Source organism: Somniosus microcephalus, chromosome 1, assembly GCF_052327205.1.
Source record: "Somniosus microcephalus isolate GS21.2 chromosome 1, FLI_Smic_1.0, whole genome shotgun sequence".
Lineage (NCBI taxonomy): Eukaryota > Metazoa > Chordata > Chondrichthyes > Squaliformes > Somniosidae > Somniosus > Somniosus microcephalus.
Window position 1 is genome coordinate 263122855 of NC_140987.1, and position 27234 is coordinate 263150088.

Sequence of the window (27234 nt, forward strand, 5' to 3'; positions counted from 1 at the left end):
CAAATCGGGGACCCGACACTTGGGAAAATTGTTTGTAGGCGGGTTGGCGGCGGGATCAAAACCCGCCGTCAATCAAAACGATTTTGACCCTTGACTCGCCTCCAAATCCGCCCTCTCAGTGCCGAAAAAATCGCGGCCAAAGTATTTGTTTAATTTCCCTGCTATTTCCTTATTCCCCATTATAATTTCTCCTGTCTCAGCCTGTAAGGGACCCATGTTTACTTTCACTAATCTTTTCCTTTTTACATACCTATAGAAGCTTTTACAGTCTGTTTTTATGTCTCTCGCTAGTTTACTCTCATAATCCATTTCTTTATCAATTTCTTGGTCCTCCTTTGCTGAATTTTAAAATCCTCACAATCCTCAGGCATACTACTCTTTTTTGCAACATTATAACCCTCCTCCTTTAATCTAATGCTATCTTTAATTTCTCTTGTTAGCCACGGTTGGACCATTTTTCCTGTGGTATTTTTATTCCTTAAGGGAATGTATATTCGCTGCAAATTATGAATTATTTCTTTAAATGTTTGCCATTGCTTTTCTACTGTCATATCTTTTAATCTAGTTTCCCAACCAGCCTTAGCCAACTCGCCTCTCATATCTACATAGTTTGCTTTGTTCATGTTTAGGACCCTAGTTTTGGACTTAACTAAATCACCCTCAAACTCAACAAGATTCTATCATATTATGATCACTGCTCCCCAGAGGCTCTTTTACTACAAGGTTATGAATTAACCCTGTCTCATTGCACAGTACTAGATATAGTAGGTTCCTTGACCTACTGATCTAGAAAACTATCTTGAGTGCATTCCATGAACTCTTCCTTTGCACTATTCCTGCAAATTTGGTTTGCCCAGTCTATATGATAGTTAAAGTCCCCTATGATTACTGTATTATCCTTGTTACATGCATCTTTAATTTCCTGATTTACACTCTGTCCAACACTACAACCACTGTTAGGGGGCCTATAGACTACTCCCACTAATGTTTTCTGCCCCTTGTTGTGTCTTAGCTCCACCCAACTGATTCTACATTTTGTTTTTCCGAGCCAAGAACCTTTCTCTCTACGGTCTTTATTCCCTCCTTTATTATCAGGGCTAGCCCGCCTCCTTTTCCATTCTGCCTGTCTCTTCTAAAAGTCAAATATCCTGGAATATTTAGTTCCCAGCCTTGGTCACTCTGCAACCAAGTCTCTGTAATGGCTACTAAATCAAACCTATTTATTTCTATCTGCGCTATTAATTCATCTATTTTGCTCTGAATGCTTTGTGCATTCAGATATAGTACCTTTAGCTTTAACTTGTTTCGATTTTTCCTACATTACAACAGTGACTATGCTTCAAAAATTACTTAATTGGCTGTAAAGTGCTTTGGGACGTGTGGAGATCATGAAACGCGCTATATAAATGCAAGTTCTTTCATTATGTGTGAAGTGCAACTGGGTCGATTCTCTATTCTTGTGCCGCAACTCAGTTGCACTCAAACAAGATGCCTGGAGTGAGTGGTGCTGTGCTCTGACAGTTCAAATCCTCCACACACCACTGGAAAGAGCTGACACTGCGTTGCATCTTGGGGGGTGGCGGGGGGAGGGGAATCATATAAAGGGTGACCTTTCCCTTTAAGACTTAAAGGTACTATGATGTCATGGAGGAGGGTGACCCCTACATGACCCTTTGTAAGGCACCTATTCATTATCCCCAGCATCAGGTTGTGTTGTTCTTGGTGACCTTCTTATATTATTATCTACTAGCTTATTAACCATGGTAATCCTTATCACTTTAGGTACTTCACTTTGCTCTCTTTACATAGAATTACACAGAATTTACAGCACAGAAACAGGCCATTTAGTCCAACTGGTCTATGCCGGTGTCTATGCTCCCCACGAGCCTCCTCGCACCCATCTTTATCAGGGAACGGTAGCATAGTGGTTATGTTACTGGACGAGTAATCCAGAGGCCTGGACTAATAATCTGTGAGACGTGAGTTCAAAGCCCACCATGGCAGCTGGGGAATTTAAATTCAGTTAATTAAATAAATCTGGAATAAAAAGCTAGTATCAGCAATGGTGACCATGAAACTTCCAGATTGTCGTAAAAACCCATCTGGTTCACGAATGTCCTTTAGGGAAGGAAATCTGCCGTCCTTACCTGGTCTGGCCTATATGTGACTCCAGTCCCACAGCAATGCGGTTGACTCTTAACTGCCCTCTGAAATGGCCGAGCAAACCACTCAGTTGTGACAAACCACTACAAGAAACACAATAAGAACAAAACTGGATGGACCACCTGGCATCGACCTCGGCACTGGCTTTGGATATGATAAAGGCACACCCAGCCCAGTCAACCCTGCAAAGTCCTCACTAACATCTGGGGACTTGTGCCAAAATTGTGAGAGCTGTCCCACAGACTAGTCAAGCAACAGCCTGACATAGTCATACTCACAGAATCATATCTTTCAGTCAATGTCCCAAACTCCTCCATCACCATCACCATCACCATCCCTCGGAATGTCCTGTCCCACCGGCAGGATAGATCTACCAGGGATGGCGGCACAGTGGTATACAGTTGGGAAGGAGTGGCCCTGGGAGTCCTCAACATTGACTCCGGACCCCATGAAGTCTCATGACTTCAGGGGCAAGGAAACCTCCTGCTGATTACCACCTACTGCCCTCCCTCAGCTGATGAATCAATACTCCTCCATGTTGAACACCGCTTGGAAGAAGCACTGAGAGTAGCAAAGGCACAGAATGTACTCTGGGTGGGGGACTTCAATGTCCATCACCAAGAGTGGCTCGGTAGCACCACTACTGGCTGAGCTGGCCGAGCCCTGAAGGACATGGCCTGCGACAGGTGGTGAGAGAACCAACATGAGGGAAAAACCTACTTGACCTCATCCTCACCAATCTACCTGTCGCAGATGCATCTGTCCATGACAGTATTGGTAGCAGTGACCACCGCACAGTTGTCGTGGAGACAAAGTCCCGTCTTCACACTGTGGACACTCTCCATTGTGTTGAGTAGCACTACCACCATGCTAAATGGGATAGATTCAGAACAGATCTAGCAGCTCAAAACTGGGCATCCATGAGGCGCTGTGGGCCATCAGCAGCAGCAGAATTGTATTCCATCACAATCTGTAACCTCATGGACCGGCATATCCCCGACTCTACCATTACCATCAAGCCAGGGGACCATAGACATAGACATAGAAGATAGGAGCAGGAGTAGGCCATTCGGCCCTTCGAGCCTGCTCCGCCATTCAATGAGATCATGGCTGATCATCCAAACCCTAGCACCCGGTCCCTACACCGACAGCCATCCCACCCAAGCCCTATCCCCGTAACCCCAAAACCCCACGTATTTAATCCCCCCTAACACTAAGGGCCAATTTTTTTATCATGGCCAATCAACCTAACCCGCACATCTTTGGACTGTGGGAGGAAACCGGAGCACCCGGAGAAAACCCACGCAAACACGGGGAGAATGTGCAAACTCCACACAGACAGTCACCCGAGGCCGGATTTGAACCCGGGTCCCTGGCGCTGTGAGGCAACAGTGCTAACCACTATGCCACCGTGCTGCCCTGCCCTGCCCTGCCCTGGCTCCTCTGAAGCGCCTTGGGATGTTTTACGACGTTAAAAACACGATATAAATGCAAGTTAACGCTGTTCCTCTCTCCGCAGATGTTGTCTTGGACCTGCTGAGTGTTTCCAGCATTTTCTGTTTTTAATTTCAGGTTTGGAAAGAGACAGGCTAATGTCTCGAAGGTGACCTGCCATCAGAAATGATGGGCTTTTATGAGTCTGAGAACTTCAAGTTAGGATGTGCGTATTTTGTGGGGCAGTTCCATCAAGGAGAAACAATAAAAGAAAGTTCCTCAGGGCAGTGTCCCAGGCCCAACCATCTTCAGCTGCTTCATCAATGACCTTCCCTCCATCATAAAAAGAAAATGATAGACTTGCATTTATATAGCGCCTTTCACGACCACAGGATGTTCCAAAGCGCTTTACAGCCAATGAAGTACTTTTGAAGTATAGTCACTGTTGTAATATAGGGAGACATGGCAGACAATTTGCGCACAGCAAGCTCCCACAAACAGCAATGAGATAAATGACTCGACAATCTGTTTTAGTGATGTAGATTGAGGAATAAATATTGGCCAGGACACCGAGGGGAACTCCCTTGCTCTTCTTCAAAAATTTGCCATGGGGTTTTTTACATCCACCTGAGAGAGCAGGCGGAGTCTCGGTTTAATGTCTCATCCGAAAGACTGCCCCTCCGACAGTGCAGCACTCCCTCAGCACTGCACTGGGAGTGTCAGCCTAGATTATGTGCTCGAGTCTCTGGAGTGGGACTTGAACCCACAGCCTTCTGACTCGGAGGCTCTAAGGGTGTCCCTGGGACATGGCCAAACCACATGCGTTGCGTACATGCCACTCTGTCTCCTACATGACAACAGTGACTACACTTTAAAGGTGCTTCAGGCCCTGACAACACCCCACAGCAAGGTGGGCTAGGAAAAAGTGTAATTCTATAAATGGCCACTAGAGGATGCATGGGAACAACCAATGTTACAACAGTGACTATACTTCATAGAATCGTACAGCACAGAAGGAGGCCATTTGGCCCATCATGCCTGTGCCGGCTCTTTGAAAGAGCTCTCCAATTAGTCCCACTCTCCCCTGCTCTTTCCCCATCGCCCTGCAATATTTTCCCTTTCAAGTATTTATCCAATTCCCCTTTTGAAAGTTATTATTGAATCTGCTCCCACCACCCTTTCAGGCAGTGCATTCCAGATCACAACAACTCGCTGCGTAAAATAAATTCTCATCTTCCCCCTGGTTCTTTTGCCAATTATCTTAAATCTGTGTCCTCCTCTGGTTGCCGACCCTCCTGCCACTGGAAACAGTTTCTCCTTATTTACTCTATCAAAACCCCTCATAATTTTAACTTCAAAAGTACTTGATTGGCTGTAAAGCGCTTTGGGACAGCCTGAGGTTGTGAAAGGCATTCTGTAAATGCCAGTCCTTTCTTGCTTTCATGTGTTGCGTGGTACTGATGAGCAAGAACATTGACGCTGAAGAACTGAAGCATTATTTTTGCACATTGAACAAGTATTTTATTTTTGGACTGGCAAAGGTTGGGGGCTGGTTGCTTGGCACCTTGAGACTTTAAGGGGCACAGGGCCTCAATATTTTTGTCATGAGTAGCTTTTCACTGCAGCCACTAGAGGTCAGTAAAGAACCAGAATCAACAGCTCTGAGCTCTGGGGAAAACCAAGCATCTATTTTACATCTTCCAACCTTCTTCCCAGTGTTAAAGTCTGTTACATACATTGCAATTATATTGGGCATAAGCAACTCAGATCTTAAGGTGCAGAGTCCTTTCGTGTGGTACTTGAGGAATTCTCCTTATTTCCACCTAATGAACAGGGTTTTGTAGTACATTACTGTAATGTCCGTGTGTAATTGAGACACGGACTGCAGAAGTTGGTTATAACAGGTGTTTACTGAATGGAGACAAAACTGGAACTATTATACAAAGTTACTGCACAGGCTTATATACAGGGGTGGTCACTACTGATACTGCAGTATACAGGGGCTGCAGAATATAGTTCCTTCTTCAAGGTACATACACTACAATTCCTCCCCTTTTAGCTAAACAGTACATAACATTCGATTAATAATTAAATAACATATTTACAATTACAGTTGCTATATACATTAGCTGAAGTTAATCAATTATAAATTCAGTCTTTGAGGAGGCTTCCTGATTCTGTCCGGATAACGCCTCTTTGGGGTATCAGGTTCTTCTGGCAAAGTTGATTCGGGATCAACGTCGTTGTTTGGTTCGTCTGCTTCCAATATCACTGATTCTGAGGTAGATGCAATTGGTACTTCGGTTTCATCACCAGGTGTATAGGATCGTGGTGTAGATTTGACGTTTTCCAGTGACTCTAGAACCTGGTCAGCATGGCGTCTTACAATGCTCTCTCCAACGTCCACGGTATACATTAGAGGTCCTTGCCGTGTGCAGATCGTTCCTGGCTGCCATTTCTCTGTGCGGTAGTCCCGGGCCAAAACTGGTTGACCTATCTTGAAACTCCTGGTTGGCCTTTCATTCATATTCTGAAACTGCCTGTTCTCCACATCTCTTCTGATGTTTGGCTTAACCAAATCCAAGCGGCATCTTAGTCTTCGATTGAAGAACATCATGGCTGGAGTTTGGTTGGTAACCGCATGTGTCGCATTCCGGTAGGCAAACAAGAAGTTATCCACCTTGTGTTGTAGGGGTATGTCTTCATTACACATTGCCTTGATAGCCTTCTTGAATGTTTGAACGAACCTCTCAGCCAATCCATTGGTGGCTGGATGATATGGGGCGGATGTGTAATGCTTAACACCATTGTTCTTTAAGAACCTCCGGAACTCTTCAGACACAAACTGTGGGCCATTGTCGGAGCAAATGTTCAGGCAGCCCATTTCTGGTGAATATGGTTCGTAAGACTGTGATAGTTTTTTCTGTGGTGGTTGAGGACATTTTTATTACCTCTGGCCACTTTGAATGTGCATCCACCGCAATTAAAAACATCGAGTCCATAAATTGACCAGCAAAATCAATGTGTACCCTTTGCCATGGAGATGAGGGCCACTCCCATGGATGTAGAGGGGCTTGTGGTGGGGCGTTTTGGACCTTCTGGCATCCTGTACAGCTCTTGGTCATCTCTTCGATTTCTCTATCGATTCCTGGCCACCACACAAACGCTCTGGCTAAGTTCTTCATTTTTACCCCTCCCAGATGACCCTCATGAAGCTCATTGAGCACGCTATCCTTCAATTTGGGTGGAATTACTACTCTGGATCCACACATCAAGGTTCCTCGGCACACTGACAGCTGTTCTCTTCTCGGCGAGAATGCTGGCAACAGTGGTTCACCATGTGCTGGCCATCCCTTCACCGTTAAATCATAGACCCTGGAGAGTGTCGGGTCATTTCGTGTTTCCTTTTCTATGTTTGCATTCGTCACAGGTAGACATTCGACTATGGTCGAGTGGAATATCTCCACAGGATCCACTGCAGGTGCTTCTTCCACCGTCGGCAACGGTAGGCGCGACAATCCATCAGCATTCCCATGCTGTTTAGTTCCTTTGTACTCGATGTCATATTGGTGTGCCCCTAGGAAAAGGGACCACCTCTGTAGCCGTTGTGCTGTCATTATCGGGACGCCCTTCTTAGGGTTGAAAATGGAGACAAGAGGTTGATGATCAGTTAGTAGAGTAAATTTCTGTCCGTGCAGGTAGTGATTGAACTTCTTCACCCCCCACACTAGGCTGAGGGCCTCTCTGTCAATCTGGGCGTAGTTATGCTCGGCTGCAGTAAACGAGCGTGACGCAAAAGCTATCGGCCTCTCTGAACCATCAAGGGATTTATGTGACAGTACCGCTTCAACGCCGTAGGGAGACGCATCACACGCCAGTCTTATTGGTAGTGATGGGTTGTAGTGAGCCAATACTTCTCTTGAAGTGATCAGGCCTTTACAATTCTGAAAGGCCCGCTTACATTCATCGCTCCATTTCCATGCTACTCCAGTTTGTAGCAGGGCGTTCAGTGGGTGCAGAATTGTGGACAAATTCGGCAAAAACTTATGGTAGTAATTCACCAATCCGAGGAATGACCTCAGTTGCGACACATTTTCAGGCGCTGGAGCCTTAACTACCGCTTCAATTTTGTATGGGGACTTATGTAACCCCTCTTCATCAATCACGTGGCCACAATACGATATTTGTTTCTTAAAAAACTCGCACTTGGGGCGATTGGCTCGTAGCCCATGTTCTCTTAGTCTAGTGAGCACCTGCTCTAGGTTGGCAAGGTGTTCACTGTCATTTTCACCTGTCACTAGGATGTCGTCCAAGTAACACTGAGTCCCCGGAATCCCTTGCAGGACTTGTTCCATCGCTCTTTGCCATATAGCCGGAGCTGATGCTACTCCGAATACCAGTCGATTATACTGGTAAAGACCTTTGTGAGTGTTTATCGTGAGATATTTCCTAGAGGATTCTTCAACCTCCATCTGCAAATATGCTTGCGCTAGGTCAATTTTTGTAAAACGTTTCCCTCCAGATAGTGAGGCGAAAATATCTTCTATCCTCGGAAGAGGATACTGTACTGTGTGAAGGACTGGGTTCACAGTCACCTTGAAGTCCCCACAGATGCGAACCTTCCTTGGCTCCTCAGACTTATTGTTTAACGTTTTCTTCATGACAGGAACGATGGGTGTCGCCCACTCACTCCAGTCTACCTTAGATAACACGCCTGCATTCTCCAGCTCTGCCTCGACGGCTGGACAAATTGCATACGGTACCGATCTTGCTTTGAAAAACTTGGGAATTGCATTCTCTTCTATTTTTATCGAGGCGGTTACGCCTTTAAGAGTTCCCAGTCCTTGTTGAAATACCTCTTTAGCGTTAGCTAAGATTTTTGACAATCGTCCAGGTGTGACGTCGTCATCCTTTTTACCAGCCACAGTCAGTGCCTGAATGGAGTGCCAGTCTAAACTTATCTTTCTGATCCATTCACGTCCCAATAACGGTGGTCCACCATCTTGCAGTATGTACAGATACAATTTCTGTATTTCCTTGCCGTTGTATTCGACAGGCACCCTTATTTTCCCTCTGGGGTATACTTTCTGCCCCGTATATGTCTTCAAGACAATGGATGTGTCTTTCAAGGGTATGTGTGAGAATAGCCGCTCGTAGTCTCGTCGATTCATGACGGTCAGGGCTGATCCTGTATCCAATTCCATTTTGACTTGGGACCCTGCTATCGTGAGGGTGACCCAAATGGTTCGGTGATCCTCTTTTGCGATTACGTTGTGTAGTTTGAGACAGTTTAGTCTCTTGTTCCCAGATTCACTATCGCTCTTCTGGTCTTCGGAACTACTGTCCGTCATCTTTTGTACTTTCCTGTATTTTTCCTTAGTAGTCTTTTTGTTGTCGTTAGTCTTCTTCCTGGACCTGCAAACTCATGCAATGTGTCCCATCTTTCCGCATTGCCTGCATGTTTTGTCCTTGAACCAGCAGTCCTTCTTGTCATGGGTTGTTCTGCCGCAGCGATAACATTTTGCAAATCCCCGTGTCATTTCATGGGTGCCGTATTCCTGTGGCTTTTGCTGTATTTCCGCAGCTCCCCTTGCTGCTGCTTTGTACGATACTGCCACGCTGAAAGCCTTATCTAGCGTCAGCTCTTTCTCCAAGAGTAACCTCTTCTGGGTTCCTTCACTCAGGAGTCCACAGACAAATTTGTCCCGTAGGGTATCTGCCAGTCCTGCTCTGAACTGGCAGTGCTTTGATAGCTTGCGTAGTTCCGTAAGGTAATCAGCATTGCTCTCATCTTTATGCTGATTTCTCTTGTGGAATTTAAATCTTTCTGCTATCAGCAGCAGTGTAGGATTTAGGTGTTCCTGTAGGATATCAACAATTTTGTTAAAACTCTTCCCCATTGGTTTGACTGGAGTGATCAGGTTCCGCAATAGGCCGTACGTTCTTGCGCCCATTAAGTTTAGTAGTACCGATGCCTTTTTCTCATCGGCTACTTCATTTGCCTTGCAATATACTTCGACTCTTTCCACATATGTGGTCCAGTCTTCTATTTCATTATCGAAGGCAGTGATATTGCCAGTCTTCGGCATCTTGGAGATCTAAGATGGCGCTTCCTGCGCTTTGCCTTCTTCCCCGATTGAACAAAATGGCGCCTCCCGCACTTTGCCTTCTTCCCCGCTGGATTAAGATGGCGCCTCCCGTGCTTTCTGTCTTTTCCGCTGCTGCCAGCGCTGTAGCTGGTGTTTTTATGCATTGATGGCGACGCCCTATGGTCTTCGCGCGCTTCCCCCTGCGCTGCTGCCAACGCTGCTCTCCGCGGTCCCCGTGGCAAACTGCAGCTCCTCGCGGCTTTCTGCGCTTCTAACTTCTTTTTCCTTTATTTTAATTACTGTTCCCGTTGTCAGAGCAGACCCTATGGGACACTTTCCTCCCTCTTCTCGGGTCTGTACGCTGCCCGGCTTCGTAGCACCGGCCGCGCCATGTGTGCTCCACCCTCTCTCTCTTTCTCCTCTTTCCCGACAACGCTGCTCGGCCCCGTTGAAAAGCCACCCGATCGAGCTCTAGCCCGCCGCAGCCCAGGAAGGATCAGTGTACTACCTGCCACCAGCCCGATTAGCTGGAACACCATAGACTGGAGAACCAAGCCCAGCTTTCGACAGCCTCTCCTGCAAATCTTCAAATTCGATGAATCAGACGGCGGTTGCCCACGGTCAACGCCCGTTTCCTCTGTCTGTTTTTTTTCTTTTTCCTTTCTTTTTGGATTTCTTCCTTCTGGCTTCGACCTCCAATAACTTCGCTTCAGGGATGGATCCCCGTGAGGTGGTGCAGAACTGTAGGTAAGTTCGGATCTGTTCGTCGCCAATGTAATGTCCGTGTGTAATCGAGACACGGACTGCAGAAGTTGGTTATAACAGGTGTTTACTGAATGGAGACAAAACTGGAACTACTATACAAAGTTACTACACAGGCTTATATACAGGGGTGGTCACTACTGGTACTGCAGTATACAGGGGCTGCAGAATATAGTTCCTTCTTCAAGGTACATACACTACAAGTACTTTGTACTTTAACTTTCTTCACCTCTTAAATAGAGCACATCCCATAGTTAACCATGACACAATACTATACAACATGGGGGCTTGCTGTATAACCCACAGACAAACAGTGGTTTCTAAAAGCATTAGATCATACTGGTCAGTGCTACTAGGTGTTCTATTTATGCAGTGAAAAGACCAATAAATATTGTCCAAAAAAGGGATTTTGTCAGTGTTTTTGCGTCTACATTGTATATTCAATTCTATGACACAGTCCAGAGATGGTAGCCAATGTATATAATGCACTGCACTAAACCGATGTCAGATGCGGCTCAGTGGGTAGCACTCTCTAGGTGGGAGGGGCTAGGAGTGAACCAGCATTGCAGCAGGGAGTTGGAGTGAGTTTGTAAAAAGTTGGTGGTGGGTTTTGGGGTTTTTGTTTTCAGGTTTTAGGGCCTTTTTGGCCCACAAAAACAGCCAGATGGCTGCTGAGGGGTACGGAGTGCTGGGCCCCTCAGAGGACAGTGTTCCCAAGAGGAATTTAATTAGGGAAGAAACTGTGGTTGGAAGGGAAAGAAAAAGGCCCAAAGATTTGGGCCGGGACCACAGAAGGTTTGGAAAAGAAAACACGGTGGTGATTCAGTGCGAGGGTAAGGGGATACGAGCTTGGGATATTATCCAAGCAGTACATGAGGACTGGCGAGGGAAGCTGCTTTGCCTGCTGACCAAAGCCGAATGTTGGGTTCAAGGTGACGGTCAGTGGCCGAGAGAAGGTGGAAAGACTTTTACTCAGTCTGAAAGTTGGCGATAAGTTCTTGGAGGTATCTCTGCTATATTCGAAAGAGGTGGTGGTCTCATTCTTAAACTCGCCAGTTTATATTGAGGTCGAAGTGCTAATCAAAAAGTTGGAGTCGTGGGACATTAAAATTTGCTCAGCAATAAAGAGGAGGTACTATCCAGGAACACGGGTAGCAGATGGAACCCATTACGTAAAGGTGCGGTTCCCAGAGGGGGTGAGGTCATTACCATACAGCATGAAATTCGAGACATTGGAAGGAGTGCAGTACTTTCGAGTGCTGCATGATAACCAAGTGAAGGTTTGCTATTATTGTCTTGGACACGACCATCTTGTAAGAAACTGTCCAGACTTGTACTGTTATAATTGCGGCGAGTCTGGACACATCGCTCGGAGCTGCAAGGCAGCGAGCTGTGGGGTGTGTCACAAAGGTCCCACCCGCTGTGAGTGTGAGGCAGAAGGAAGCTCTATGAGTGATGAGGAGATGGGAGAAGGAGCAGGAGATGTGAGTGGAATGGCCGGAGGAGCGGAGCAGTCGGAGGACACAGCTGGTAAATTGAAGGAGAAAAGAGCACAGGAAGAGGCAGAAAATTGCAGAGCAGAAAACAGGATGGAGATGGTGGAAAACACACCAAGTACAGTGGAAAAGAACAAAGACAGCAGCGGGCAGCAAGGGTCGAGTGCAGACTCGAGCCTTAATACGGTGCAGCTCTCCCTAAAGAATCTGGTTTCCATGGGGGGAGAGGAGGCGGGAGCGGGGTGCATGGTAAATGTAAGTACTCCAAAGAAAGACGGGGAGTCGGACATCTCCGTGAGCAGGAGGGGGCAAGACAAGGAGAGGGTGCAAGAGGCAGGAGCCTTAAAGGGGCAGCAGGACGGGATCGGCGAGACAAAGATGCCAGAAGGGAACAATATAGGTGCGCTATTGTCCCAGAGAGAGAAGGATCAGGGAGCAAGGGTCAGAGGTGGAGATGAGGTCGAAGAGAGCGGCACTGTTGGAGAAACTGCGATAGCAGGAAGACTCTCTATGGGAGATGATGTATCTGATGGGGAGCAGGATTATGTATCTGACGGGGAGCAGGCACAGGGGGTTGCAGAAGAGCTTGAGTGTGAGGAATTAGAGGGGGACAGAGACATGGAAGTCGGGGGTGGGGTGGCATCATGTGGAAAGGGAAAGGTTAGTGAGGGGCAGAAGGAGGGAGAAAGGGCAGCTCCTGGGCCCAAACTTAATGCAAGGAAGAGGCTGAAACAGCAGGGAGGGTTCAAACAGGAGGTGAAAAAGAGTCGGAGGCTGCAGGAAAAAGCAACAGCTGGCCGAAAAGTTGGGAAGGAGCATGTGAGGAGGGAAGGGCCAGAGATTAAAGATGGGGAGATTATCAGGCATACTTCTTCTTTGGAGCCATGATTACATTGGTCTCGATTAATGTGAATGGACTGAGGGGTGAGAAGAAATTGCAACAGTTGTTGCAGGGTTTTAAAGGTATAGACTTGTGTCTGCAAGAAACCTTTTGGGATGAGGATATCCTAGAAAGAGTTCAGAAGGTTTGGAAGGGAGAGGTGTTTGCAAGTTGTGCAAACAATAACCGTAGAGGGGTGGCTGTTTTGGTGAGTCCGTCCATAAAAGAGAATGTTGCCTTGGTGGACAAGGACACTGAGGGGAGATTTTTACGGCTAAGGGTAAAAATGGAGGGATTTAATTGCGATCTCTTTAATATCTATGCACCGAACGACCATTGCAAGCGTTGCGAATTTTTTCGGGGGTTATTCACTGAAGCAGCAGAGGTGGAAAATCCTTGTATAGTGGGGGATTTTAATGTATTTTTATCTCGGATGGACATTTCAGCCCAGATGACCTTTAAGGATGATAACTCCAGAGGGATGATTGTAAAAATGATGGCAAATTTAAATTTGAGAGACTTATGGAGGGACCAGAACCCCATAAAAAGGGAGTTCTCCAGATCAGGTTGGGTGGGTGATGTTTTAAAACAGAGCCGAATAGATTTTGTGTTAATGCGGGAAAGGTTAAGTTCTGAGGTGATGGAGATTTATTATAAAAAAGTATTTTTTACTGATCACTCGGCTTTGGTTCTTAGAATTAGGAACAGCAGAGTTAAGATCGGTTCAGGGGTGTGGATTTTAAACAATCAATACCTGAAAGAAATTGCTTATAAAGAAGGGATTATAAATATAATAAAGAATGCTCAGAAGGAACCTTTGTTCTTGAAAGAAAGAAGAGTTTGGTGGGACAATTTCAAATATGAGGTAAAAGTTTTTTCGGTACGTTATGGGAAAAAGAGGGTGGCAGCTAACCGGCGTCGAGAAGAGAATATAAACAAAAGGTTTACGGATGTCTGTAAAGCAGTTGACGGAGGGGATAAGGGAGCGGAGACTAAGTTCCGGGTGCTAAAGGAAGAGTGGGAATTATTGCACGCTGAAAAATGCAAAGGGGCCATTCTCCGTGCAAAGGCTAGAGATGCATTGGAGGGCGAAAGATGCACTCGATATTTTCTAGAGCAAGAGAAGCTGCGACAGAGATTATCCTTAATTGAAGATTTGAAGGTTGGGGAGAAGATCATTCATGAAAGTGGGGAGATTTTAGAGGCGGCTAGCAGCTTTTATCAAGTTATATACAAAAGAAGACATTTCCAATTTGGCGATGGAGGATGTTAGTGCTTTTATTGAAGAGGGTTTAAAGGAGGATGAGAGAAGCATGTGTGACAAAGAAGTAGGATTAGTGGAAATAAAAGTAGCAATAAGTGGAATGAAGGGGGGGAAAGCCCAGGGTCCGATGGACTAAGTGCAGAATTTTATAAAGAATTTTGAGAGGTTTTAAGTCCATTGCTCTTAGAAGTTTTTAAGGAAATTAAAATTGAGGGAAGCCTGGCCCGTATCATAAGCTTAGCTTATAAAAATTAAGGGGATAGACGGGATCTGAAGAATTGGAGGCCCATCACATTATTAAATGTGGATTATAAGATCTTGGCGAGGGTTATGGAAAATCGTTTGAAGGAGGTGTTACAGCAGATAGTTTTGCCCTCTCAGTCCTATGGAGTCATAGGCCGGGACATCGCAGACTCTGTGGTCTCAATCCGAGATGTGATAGAGCTCATGGAAGAGAGTGGGAGGGAGGCTTATGTATTAAAGATAGATCAAGAGAAAGCCTTTGATAGGGTCTCTCATGAGTTTTTATTGAAGGTTTTGGAAGCATTTGGTTTCAAGGAAAATTTCATTCAGTGGATAAGGATTTTTATTCAAACATATTTAGCTGTGTTAAATGTAATGGTTTTTTATCTAAGTATTTTCTGATACAGAGATCAGTGAGGCAGGGTTGTCCCCTGTCCCCATTGTTGTACACATTGGTAGCAGAACCATTAGGTTACATGATGCGAAAGAAACAAGGCGTAGTTGGGATTGTGGTCCCCAGTTCTGGGCTGGTGTCGGTGATACATCAATATGCAGATGACACAACCTTAACATTGAGAAATGGGGAGTCAGTGAGGAAAGCTATGGATGTAGTGGAGGAATATTGTAGAGCTTCAGGAGCCAGAGTGAATTATAGTAAGTCCCAATGCCTGGTTGCAGGGAGGGGTAGGGGGGAATGGTTGGGGGAATGTCCCTTTAAGGTGGTGGAGGTTTTGGAAGTTCTGGGGGTGCATATGGGGTGCAAGAAAGACAGGGATGAAGTGGACCGATTAAATTGGGAACCAAAGGTTATGAAAATTAAAAAGATTTTGGGAAGATGGGAAAGAAGGTGGTTGAAAGTGCAAGGAAGAGCGACAGTGATGTCTGCTCTCTTGCTATCTAAGCTATGGTACTTATTGACGGTGGAGGATATTCCTGAGTGGGTGGAAAAGTCCATCCGAGAGGCTTTTGTGAGGTTTTTATGGGAAGGGAAACCAGCCTTGGTGGCTTACAATACCATCATTGGACGGAGAAATCAGGGAGGACTCAATTTCCCAGATATTGATTTGAAGAATCAAATGGGTGAAGAGATTTCTTCAGAAGTCAAATACAAGTTTTTGGAAGAGTTGTTTTGAGCATTTTTTAAAACGAAGTGGGATAGGAGGGCAGGGGATATTGTATATGGAATACAATAATATGTTTTTGAAATCGATTAAACTTCTCCCTAGGTTTTATAAGGGGGTTGTAGAGACTTGGGCCCAATTTTTAAAAAGTGTGCAGTTTATGCCCAAGGGAGCTGAGGAATTTTTAGAACAGCCCTTATTTTTGAACAGGTGGGTCAACATCGAAGGAGAGGTTTTATTTAATCAAGCTTTTATAAAAGCTGGGATTATAGCTGTGAAAGATGTATTATACGAGGTAATTCCAGGTTGGTTGCCGGAAGCGATAGTGAGGGACATGGTGTGGGAGGAGGATCAGGAGGTAGAGGAAAAAGCAATAGGAATCATGTATGAGAAGATTGTGAGGGCAATGCCACAGGATTGGATGGAAGAAATAAATGCGGAAATCTCCAAAGGAAGTAAAATGCGTCCTGCTTTTCCAAGCTTTGTACTGGAGAAAGGGGGAGAGTTGGTCCAATTTGACAACTGTAATACTCGAGATTTCTATGAGATATTTAGAGAATGGAGATTCAAGACACCTGCTGGTCAGGAGTTTTGGCAGAGTATATACCCACAGCTGGACTTCAACAGGATTTGGAAGGGAGTGTGGGCGAATTTTAAATGTCCAGAATGGATTGAACTGGATTTCAAATTGGCTCATAACCGGATTTTTACCATGACGGTCTTGTGCAAGATTGGACGAGTGGAGGAGGCAACTTGCCCAGTGTGTGGGACATGGGATGAGACTCTGTCCCATTTACTGGTGTTATGTCCGCAGTTAAATGACTTTAAGTACTATGTTCGACAGTTGTGTGAAGCTTTTTTGCTGGGTGGGGACCGAAGAGCGAGAATGGGAATCCCGTGCGACTCAATTTTGAGATGGGGATTGCAGGAGAGTCTGCCCGAGTCTAGCGGAGTGGCAATTAATTTAATGTTCAGTTTGGCTAGATTCGTGATTGTGCAAAGAAGGAATGCTCTGTTTTTTAAGGGGAGGAGAATCAATCTAAAAGAGTATTTTAAATATAAGCTAAAAGATCATTATAAGGCTCTGTGGATGTTTTATTCAGAAAGGAATTTAAGGATAGTATTTTACAATCAATTTTTAAAGTACAATCGATTAATATATGTTACAGGAAACAAATTAAACTTCAGGTTTTGATATTAAAATGTAGTGGCGGAATGGCTGTGCAGAGCGGCGGAATTGATTTGTATCATACAATGAAATGATCACGATGTTGTAAATGTTCTTAATGTTCAATAAAGTATATTAATAAAAAAAGTGTGCAGCACTCTTGCCTTGGAGTCAGAAGGTTGTGGGTTCAAGTCCCACTCCAGAGACCTGAGCCCATAATCCAGGCAGACACTTCAGTGCAGTGCTGAGGGAGGGCATATCAGGTGGAGAGTAAAATTGGGCAGAGGTGAAAAACCAGCATTGCACCTGATCCCGTTAGTTGTCCGATGGGCAGTTTAGGTTAAAATTGCCTCCTTTGCCTCTGTTACTAAGCATGAGTTGAGCTAACGGATGACTTTAATGGGCGGAAGAACACCAGAGAGGGAGAACTTGCACATTTATAGAGGACCTTTACAACCTCAGGACATCCTAAAGCGCTCGACAGCCAATGAAGTACTTCTTGAAGTGTAGTCACCCAGCCTAGTTGCGCACAGCAAGCTCCCACAAACAGCAATGTGATCATTGACCAGATGATCTGCTTTAGCGATATTGGCTGAGGGATAAATATTGAAATAGTGCCGCGGGATCTTTGACATCCACCTGAGCAGACAGACGGGGCCTCGGTTTAACGTCTCATCCAAAAGACAGCAACTCTGACAGTGGAGCACTCCCTCAGTACTGCACTGGTGTGTCAATCTAGATTTGGTGCTCAAGTCTCTGGAGTGGGACTTGAACCAACGTCCTTCTGACTCGGAGGCAAGAGTGCTATCCACGGAGCCACGGCTGACACCCCTGCCAATGCTTCCCCTCCACTCCGCCCAGTTGGCATGCAACAGAAGTATCATGAGGCTGATACTTCTCCTTCTTGTGCATGTACGATGTAACGTAAGTCCACTGCGAGACTGTCTGTTCACTCGCTCGTAACGTCAAGCCACAGAGCCCGAGTGAAGTTCCATTATCGCTGGAAGGGTTGTGCGGTTCAGTACCACTCTAAGTTATTTCTCAGCACAAACCAGTGACCCTGGCCATTGCTCCTTTCAGAAGTGAAGGGAGAATTTCATTTCGTGAGATTGTGACCTCCTGATATTTTATTTCCTATGTGGGACTGGGGGGAAAAAATGGTGACATTTTAACAGAAAACGGACATTTACTGCTGGTGACTTCATCCTGGCACTGTGACAGTGTCCTAAGAGTGGGACTGTACGGGTGCCAAGAAACAGAAGGATAATGTCACAGTTAACACGCAGGCTTTGTCTGACAAATACTGAACTCCACTGCTCGAACGCCACTGATGGGAACACAGCTACAGACTGAGCAAAACAAAACAAAAGCCAAGTTTACAGCTGTACCCAGAGTGACCCTGGTCATCCTGTATTGGCCTTCGGAGGGGGTGCAGCGCAGATCCGCCAGAATGATACCGCGGCTAAAAGGGTTAAATTATGAGGACAGGTTGCATAGACTAGGCATAGAGAGCAACTCTATTCTATCCAGGCTGTACTTTGACCCAAATATCAGTGGCAATTCCATACAGAAAATAGACTAGGCTTGTATAACCCTTGACTATAGAATATTAAGGGATGATTAAATCGATGTGTTTAAGATGATTAAAGGATTTGATAGGGTAGAGGGAAACTATTTCCTCTGGTGAGGAAGTCCAGAATAAGGGGGCAGAACCTTAAAATTAGAGCCAGACCATTCAGAGGTGATGTCAGGAAGCACTTCTTCACACAAAGGGGAGTGGAAATCTGGAACTCTCTCCCCCAGAAAGCTGTTGAGGCTGGGGGTCAATTGAAAATGTCAAAACTATAACAACAACAACAACTTGCATTTATATAGAGCCTTTAATAAAATGTCCCAATGCTCTTCAGAGGAGCGATTATCAAACAAAATTTGATACCCAGCCACACAAGGAGATATTAGGGCAGGTGAGCAAAAGCTTGTTCAAAGAGGTAGGTTTTAAGGAGCGTCTTCAAGGAGGAGAGGTAGAGAGACGGAGATATTTAGCGAGGGAATTCCAGAGCTTTGGGCCAGTCGCCAATGGTGGACCGAAGAAAATCAGGGATGCGCAAGAGGCCAGAATTGGAGGAGCACAGAGATTGATCGATTTTTGTCAGATAAGGACATGGAACCAAGGCAGGTAAATAGAGTTGAGATACAGATCAGTCACGATCTCACTGAATGGCGGGACAGGCTTGAGGGGCAGAAAGACAGCACCTCCAACAGTGCAGCACTCCCTCAGCACTGCACTAGGGTATCAGCCTAGATTTGGTGCTGAAGACTCTGGAGTGGGACTGGAACCCACAACTTTCTGACTCAGAGGCGAGAGGGCGACCTACTGAGCCACAGCTGACAGGGAAAGCATTGAATCAAATAGTACAAAATGTGGAAAATACTGTTTTTTCACTGCCATCCTTTGATCACGTTATCATGTTATCAGAACGTAAAAGCTTCCTGCCGCATTATTACTGCCACATGGATAATGATCTGTGACCGGGGTTCGTGACTTACCTTATTTTAAGGCATAGATAAGATTATTTTCAGTATATCTTTTACAGTTGATGGGATTTAACACGTATGATGTTCAAAATTGAGGGGTTTTGATAGAGTAGATAGAGAGGGCCGGTAACCACTGGCAGGAGGGTCGGTAACCACTGGCAGGAGGGTCGGTAACCACTGGCAGGAGGGCCGGTAACCAGAGGCAGGAGGGCCGGTAACCAGAGGCAGGAAGATCGGTAACCACTGGCAGGAGGGCCGGTAACCAGAGGCAGGAGGGTCGGTAACCACTGGCAGGAGGGCCGGTAACCAGAGGCAGGAGGGCCGGTAACCAGAGGCAGGAAGATCGGTAACCACTGGCAGGAGGGCCGGTAACCAGAGGCAGGAGGGCCGGTAACCAGAGGCAGGAGGGTCGGTAACCAGAGGCAGGAGGGCCGGTAACCACTGGCAGGAGGGCCGGTAACCACTGGCAGGAGGGCTGGTAACCAGAGGCAGGAGGGTCGGTAACCAGAGGCAGGAGCGTCGGTAACCACTGGCAGGAGGGTCGGTAACCACTGGCAGGAGGGTCGGTAACCACTGGCAGGAGGGTCGGTAACCACTGGCAGGAGGGTCGGTAACCAGAGGCAGGAGGGTCGGTAACCACTGGCAGGAGGGCCGGTAACCACTGATAGGAGGGTCGGTAACCACTGGCAGGAGGGTCGGTAACCACTGGCAGGAGGGTAGGTAACCACTGGCAGGAGGGTCGGTAACCACTGGCAGGAGGGTCGGTAACCACTGGCAGGAGGGTCGGTAACCACTGGCAGGAGGGTCGGTAACCACTGGCAGGAGGGTCGGTAACCAGAGGCAGGAGGGTCGGTAACCACTGGCAGGAGGGTCGGTAACCACTGGCAGGAGGGTCGGTAACCACTGGCAGGAGGGTCGGTAACCACTGGCAGGAGGGTCGGTAACCACTGGCAGGAGGGTCGGTAACCACTGGCAGGAGGGTCGGTAACCACTGGCAGGAGGGTCGGTAACCACTGGCAGGAGGGTCGGTAACCACTGGCAGGAGGGTCGGTAACCACTGGCAGGAGGGTCGGTAACCACTGGCAGGAGGGTAGGTAACCACTGGCAGGAGGGTCGGTAACCACTGGCAGGAGGGTCGGTAACCACTGGCAGGAGGGTCGGTAACCACTGGCAGGAGGGTCGGTAACCAGAGGACACAGATTTAAGGTAATTGGCACAAGAATCAGGGGGGAGATGAGGAGAATATTTTTTACGCAGCGAGTTATGGTGATCTGGAATGCACTGCCTGAAAGGGCGGTGGAAGCAGATTCAATAGTAACTTTCAAAAGGGAACTGGATAAATACTTGAAAAGGAGAAATTTGCAGGGTATGGAGGAAGAGCTAGGGGAGTGAGACTAATTGGAGAGCTCTTTCAAAGAGCCGGCACAGGCACGATGGGCCGATTGGGCTCCGTCTGTGCTGTATCATCCATTGATTCTATATGGAACAGTGGCTGCAGACATATGGCCCTGAAAATCCACGGGGTGGCACGTGTCGAGATTTGTCAGCCTCGGATATCACCAAAGTTCACGGGGTCAGGGTTAAGGTCCCACCATGTAAATGCCTTCAGTGGTCTCGGGGGGCACCTCCCCCCCCAACCAAAGAAGTTGGAAAGTCCAGCGTCCCCAGTCCACCTGCGCACCCCCTCCCCCCCACCCACTCCCCCGGAAGAAACATGCAACTGTTTCCGCAGCTCTGTTACAAAATATGTCTCTTTAAAAATTAAGATCCTCAGGGGAGGAAGGTCCAGGCTTGTATCAGGCCTGGATTCTGAGGTGGTTCAGCTGGTAAGGCATCTTACGTCGAATAGCCTGGGAAGGGCAGCCAACAGGGCCATCCCTTTAAAGCCATCCCAGAATCCCAGAAACTTACAGCACAGAAGGAGGCCATTCGGCCCATCGTGCCTGTGTTGGCTCTTTGAAAGAGCAGTCGTGTTTAGTCCCACATCCCCGCTTTTTGTCCGTAACCCTGGAAGTTTCTCATCCTCGAGTACCGGACAACTCTCTTTTCATATTATTCATGGAATCAGCTTCTACCACCTTTTCAGGGAGAACGTCCCAGATCCCAACAAGGAAAAATTTCTCCTCATCCCTCCTCTAGATCTTTTGCCAATGATTTTAAATCCATGCCCTCTGCTTATTGACCCACTCGCCAGAGAATCCTGAGTGCAAAGCGGTGCTTCAGCATAGATGGGTCAAGGCCTAGTTTATGATTGCTCCAGTGGACTCCCATCGAAGTTATGGCAGGAGTTTGCTGGATCGGATGCGCATTTTTGGGCCAGTACTTTTCTAGTGCATACTCTCGTTTTTCTCTAGAAAAGAGAAGGCTGAGGGGTGATCTGATAGAGATCTTTAATACTTTGAAAGGGGTTTGATAGGGTAGAGAAGATGTTTCCACTTGTGTGGGGGAGAACAAAACTAGGGGTCATAAATATTAGATAGTCACTAATAAATCCAATAGAGAATTCAGGAGAAACTTCTTTACCAGAGAGTGGTAAGAATGTGGAACTCGCTACCACATGGAGTGGTTGAGGTGAATAGCAGAGATGCATTTAAGGGGAAGCTAGATAAACATATGAGGGAGAAAGGAATAGAAGGTTATGCTGATAGGGTGAGATAGAGAGGGGTGGGAGGAGTCTCGTGTGGAGCATAAACACCAGCATGGACCAGTTGAGCCGAATGGCCTGTTCCTGTGCTGTAATTCAATGTAATTCATAGAATCATACAGCACAGAAAGAGGCCATTCGGCCCATTGTGCTCATGCCAGCTCTTTAAAAGAGCTATCCAATTAGTCCCACTCCCACCACCACCTCACTCCCCTGCTCTTTCCCCAATAGCCCTGCAATTTCTGTTCTTAATATTCTCTGAAACAAAGTTGAAATGAGTTCACTTCCCAAACCCAGATATGTTTCCCCAATGGTTAGGCTCATGAAGTTGAATCAAGGATGTAGTCCACGCCAAGTATCTCGACCCTGCCTCACCTGATGATGGTGTGCCATATCTGCAAAGGGTTACAGGATCTTACCAGGGGCGGTTGTTCTGGAGGAGCAGGCTGGCGTCGGCAGCAGAGGCTGGTTGATTTTGGTGGGGCTCTGCACAGTTCTTCGGACCTCCCTCTGGCGCCGCAGCTCGTCTTCTCGATCTTGGGCTGCTCTGATCTCCTGCTCGATCATCGACAGGGTCTTCTGCTTGCGGGAACGCAGTTTAAACGGCCCGGTCTGGGCGATGACCTCCGGCTCCTGCGAGTGGCTGACAAAGACGTTGTTTCGGGAATAGTCCGTTGGCTCCAGGTAGTTGGCACTGTCGCTGAAAGGGCTGAATTCCGGCCTGTACAAGGAAGGATGCGAACCGGCGCTGGCGATGTCTGCGGTGCTGCACTGTCTAGCCGGCTCTGCCGGTGCAGGAAACTGGAAGCAGTCCCCCCTGCGGTGCTCCGCTTCGACATCTGCTGAACTCTTTGGCACGGGGGGTCGCTGCTCCTGCACTGGAGGTGGTGGTGTTTGTAAAGGCTCTGACACTACCTTCTGGGATTTCGACAGAGGCACAGGATCAATGCCCGCTCGCTCCTTGCCCAACGCTGTTTGCTGCTGTGACGCAGTTTGACTACCGTCGCCTGTCCTAGTGCCTGTATGGTTTTGCTGTGCAAGCGCAAGTTGAATTGCATTCTGCACCACCATTTCTGCTTGATAGTGCAGCTCTGTCTCTGTATCTGACAGCAGCGAATATGTTTGCTTGTACAAGTCATCATCACTGAGTGAGGTCAAGATTCCTTCTTTCTTGTAAGAGCTTTCATCTCTTTCCCTGTCGACGGGCGTTAATGCTTGGGGTGTTTGCGGCTGGGAAAACTCTTGAGATCCACCCAGCGAGTAGTCCAGGGAAACGTTCATTGTCTCATTTGAAGCACCACTATCACTCACATTATCAATACTGAAGTCATTGGAAAGAGTTTCCATCATTGTGGTATCTTGGGATCGAAGGGACAACTCATCCAAACCAGAATCCAGTTCTTCTGTAGTGGAAGGAAGACTGACGCATTTAAAATAATGGTTTGAAAGGTCATTGTCACCATCTTCATTTAGTACCGTCAAAACCGCCCTGACCCGGGTAAACCCTTCATCGTCCACATAGACCTTGCTGACCATCTCGTGTTTCATGCTGTCACTGATAAATTGGTCAGGAGATACTTGTAGAGGTTGCCCTATGCCTGATACTTCTCTCTGCTGCACAGCTTGTGGTGATGGGGGAGTGCCCTGGATTTCGGCATCTTGTCCTCCTTCAGGCACGAAGCTGACTTTGGAAGCTTTGACAACAGACACTTCACTGGACCCGATATGGACCGTCTGTCCTTGGAACTCAGTCGGCTCAGTCACTGCGACCAAAGCCACATTCTTTTCCTTTTTAGGTGCCTCTGACATCTTTAATACCGGCCTTACGGAAGCCCCTTTAGTGGTGACCGGTCGCTTTTGGCTGTGCTGAGCACTGGGCTCGGATGTGTTCTCCATCTTTAAGAACTGTTTCCTCGCTGTGGAAAAATCTATTTGTTCTGTGACAACATCTTCTCTGTTTACATTGATGGGCTCCGGTGTTACAAAAACATGGGCTTTCTGCTTTGGAGAAACTGGGGACAGACCTCCACCCTGTTTCTTCTGCTTTCGTTCTGCATATTTCTTGTGGGATTCTAACTTATCTGGGTCCAGCTGGTCCTCAATGGACTTCTCTTGTGGTGGCTTCCATTTCTCTGCAATACTAGGATTTTTCTTTACCACCTGGCTTTTAATTACTTCCCGTCTCGCTCTTTCAAGTTCTGCTATTTCATCGGACGCTCTAGTTTTCTTAATCTTATAGGCTTCGTTTTTATCGTCATCCACAAAAAGTTTGGAGGGCTTTTTGTCCTCATGATAGGCTCGGAGCTCAAATTTGGCTTCTTTCTTCAAAGGGATGATGGCTGTTTCACCATCCTTGGAGGACCTTCTGGAACTTGCCACCTGCTGCTGTTCTCTTATCACATTGTTCTGATCGGGAACAGGTTCTACCACGGTGGTACCTGGAGAATGACCATTCAACTTAATCTCATCCTTCTTCACGTCACCAGTGGTCTGCTGCCCCACCAAAGGCGGTTCTTTTCTCACAACAGTTATGACATAATTGGCGGGTGAGATCGGAGCATCTGATGTCATGGAAACAGGTGGACTTTGCCCGTCCACCATAATTGCACTTGGCTCGGGAGAAGGTAGTACATTCGATCCATTCTCCAGAATGGAATCGCAGCAGTTTGCTTCCAAGACCTCGTCGAGATACCTGATCTCCTTTGCGACATCGCTGTCCAATGATTCATGCCGGCTCTGAATGCCATTGTGGCCTTTAGCAACAAAGTGATTCAGCTGACCGTCTGCAACAGCAGATTCCGAGACCGTGACGGTCACTGCACTAACATTCTTTGGACCATGAAGCTGGCCGTCTATTTCCATTCTTCTCTCTTGTCCAGGAGACAGATGAACGGGATTTGGTGAGACAGTTCTTTTTCTGCTCTTTTCCTTCTTCAGCTCAGTATCATCCTCCAGGAGGCTGGGAGAAGGTTTCTGCAGAAAGTAAAAGGGAGATAGCCATGAGAATAAGAGCCTCAGATTTCCGAGCAGCTTAACAGTATGAAAAATACGGTCAGTTCTAATCGTGCCTTTCATTAAGGCTATTCGTACTTATTCAGAATGCGATTTCTAGCAGTTTTGATTAAACCGGCAGGGTCCTATAATTATGTTTTCTTTGGATAGGACAGAGATAAAAGAAAACAACATACTTAAAAAAAAATTCCCAATATGTTGAAGAACTAATACAGGGCAGTAACATACACAAGTGCAACATTTCTGCTCCTATACCCAAACACCAGTGGTTGCCTTTTGAGGGTTGATGTTTTCCAGCCCAAAGGATTTAGAAAGAGGCGCGCCCTCCAAACAAAGAAAGACCCGTCTTCCTTTAGGTCAAGTATCCTTGGGCACTAGACAAGAACTAGGAACTAGACAGTCATGTAATTGAGGGCATTGTGTCCTGAGTCATTTTGACTTGATATCAGCATACTATTATGGACCAAATTTGCTGACAAAATAATGGTGTGTTTAATGGCGCTCACTGCTCTTAATGTGTAAATCATCCAGCAACTTTGACGAGGAAGAGATACCTTGAGTTGCGAATCGTCACAAGTTGCAGTGGGCGGTGAGAAAACTAAAAATAGGATGAAGAAGGAGATAAAATGAGATAGCTTATGCTGTAATGAGTTTAGCCTGTTGTATGGAATTAGGGCGGTTCAAAAAGAATCTGTTATGGAGTTAAAACAAAACTGTTCTGTTGCGATACAATACTGCTCTTTTTCAAATTGCACCCCCCTTTCTCCAGGGCACCACTGGACCATGCAGGTAAAATTGGGGGGCTGTTGGGGGGGAAGATGTGTGTCAGTTCTCGGGCCTCAACTTATGCCCCATCAAAGCAGACCCGAGGAAGTGTGCAAGAACAGCCCAGTGATAACTCTTCCTCTCAATTTTCCAAGTTGCGAATCGCCACAAGTCGCAAAAACGGCAGCTCATCCTCAACCTCCCCGTGAGTTTTAAGAAATTGCTGCAATTGCACATTAATTACCAATAATTAAACTTGTCACAGAGAGTTAGGGCTGGTACTTAACAGCGTAAGGACCCTTTTAATGAGGAGATTTATGCTCCTACAATGCCACTCAACCTCTCTGGTGCAAAAAGGGAACAATTGAAACTGGAAGAGTCTCATTCCTGCAGGTAATAAATTGTCCTAAGAGATTATTAAAATTAGAATTATTTTGTTTTATTCTTACTTTTCCTTTCTCTCTCTTTTCTCTCAATCTAATCTTTTCTCTCTTCTTTCTACACCTGATTTGACTCTAATTCACACTCCTTCTCTATCTTTCCTCTGTTTCTTTCTCAATCCTTAACTGTTATTGGTTAAAGATATGACCTGTTGGTCCCATCGTTCACCAAGGTCTCGGATACCCTGCTGACCTCACTCTGAATCAGTCCAAGATCTCTGCGCTCCTCCAATTCTGGCCTCTTGCGCATCCCTGATTTTCATCGCTCTACCATTGGCAGTCGTGCATTCAGCTGTCTAAGGCCCTAAACACTGGAACTCCCTCCCGAAACCTCTCCGCCTTTGTCTCCTCCTTTAAGACACTCCTTAAAACTGATTACCTCTTTGACGAACTTTTGGTCACCTGTCCTAATGTCTTCTTACGTGGCTCTGTGCCACATTTTGTCTGCTAAAGCTCCTGTGAAGCGCCTCGTGACGTTTTACTACATTAAAGGTGCTATATAAAGACAAGTTGTCGGTTATTCCTTTAGTAATGACGCATGTTGTATCAAAACAGAACTGTGCACAGTCATTCAACCTAATGGCGACAAACAGTTTATTACTAGGCAGACACGGTGTACCACACATCACTTGCACCAGTTTGTGTGATCTGGTACTACAAGAGTACTAGCTACACTCGGATTACTGGAGAACGTTCGATTATGGCCATTTGACAATTAAACAAATCTATTTGCAGAGGCACTGAAGTGATAATCCAAGCCAAGGAGGTAAGCACTGATTCGACACTTCCTTCGGCAGGGCAAAATGATCCCACAACCTGATCACAATGTCATCTTATGGAAACCATAATTTATTTTGCTCACTCCTTCGCTGCATGTTTCTGGCACAGGCACGATGGGCCGAATGGCCTCCTTCTGTGCTGAATCATTGACATTTAAAGCATAAAAAAGAGTGGAAAGTGGGCGATGAGAAAACTAAAAATAGGACGAAGGAGGAGATAAAATGGAGATAGCTTATGCTGTAATGAGTTTAGCCTGTTGTTTGGAATTAGGGCGGTTCAAAAAGAATCTGTTATGGAGTTAAAACAAAACTGTTCTGTTGCGGTACAATACTGCTCTTTTTCAAGTTGCACCCCCCTTTCTCCAGGGCACCACCAGGCCATGCAGGTATAATTGGGGGGCGGCTGAGGGGAGGATGTGCGCCAGTTCTCGGGCCTCAA

At 46.5% G+C, this 27234-nt stretch overlaps 1 protein-coding gene across 3 annotated transcripts in view; it reads right to left on the reverse strand.

Annotated features, from left to right (window-relative positions):
* LOC147124789 (A-kinase anchor protein 2-like) overlaps positions 1-27234 on the reverse strand; it is a 289543-nt gene that overhangs the window by 23182 nt on the left and 239127 nt on the right. For all 3 annotated transcript variants that reach the window (XM_085993234.1, XM_085993216.1, XM_085993226.1), the window contains exon 2: positions 22219-24772. In XM_085993234.1, the coding sequence (XP_085849360.1) occupies positions 22219-24661 (2443 nt within the window). In that variant the 5' untranslated portion in view covers positions 24662-24772. The remainder of the gene's footprint in view (positions 1-22218; positions 24773-27234) is intronic.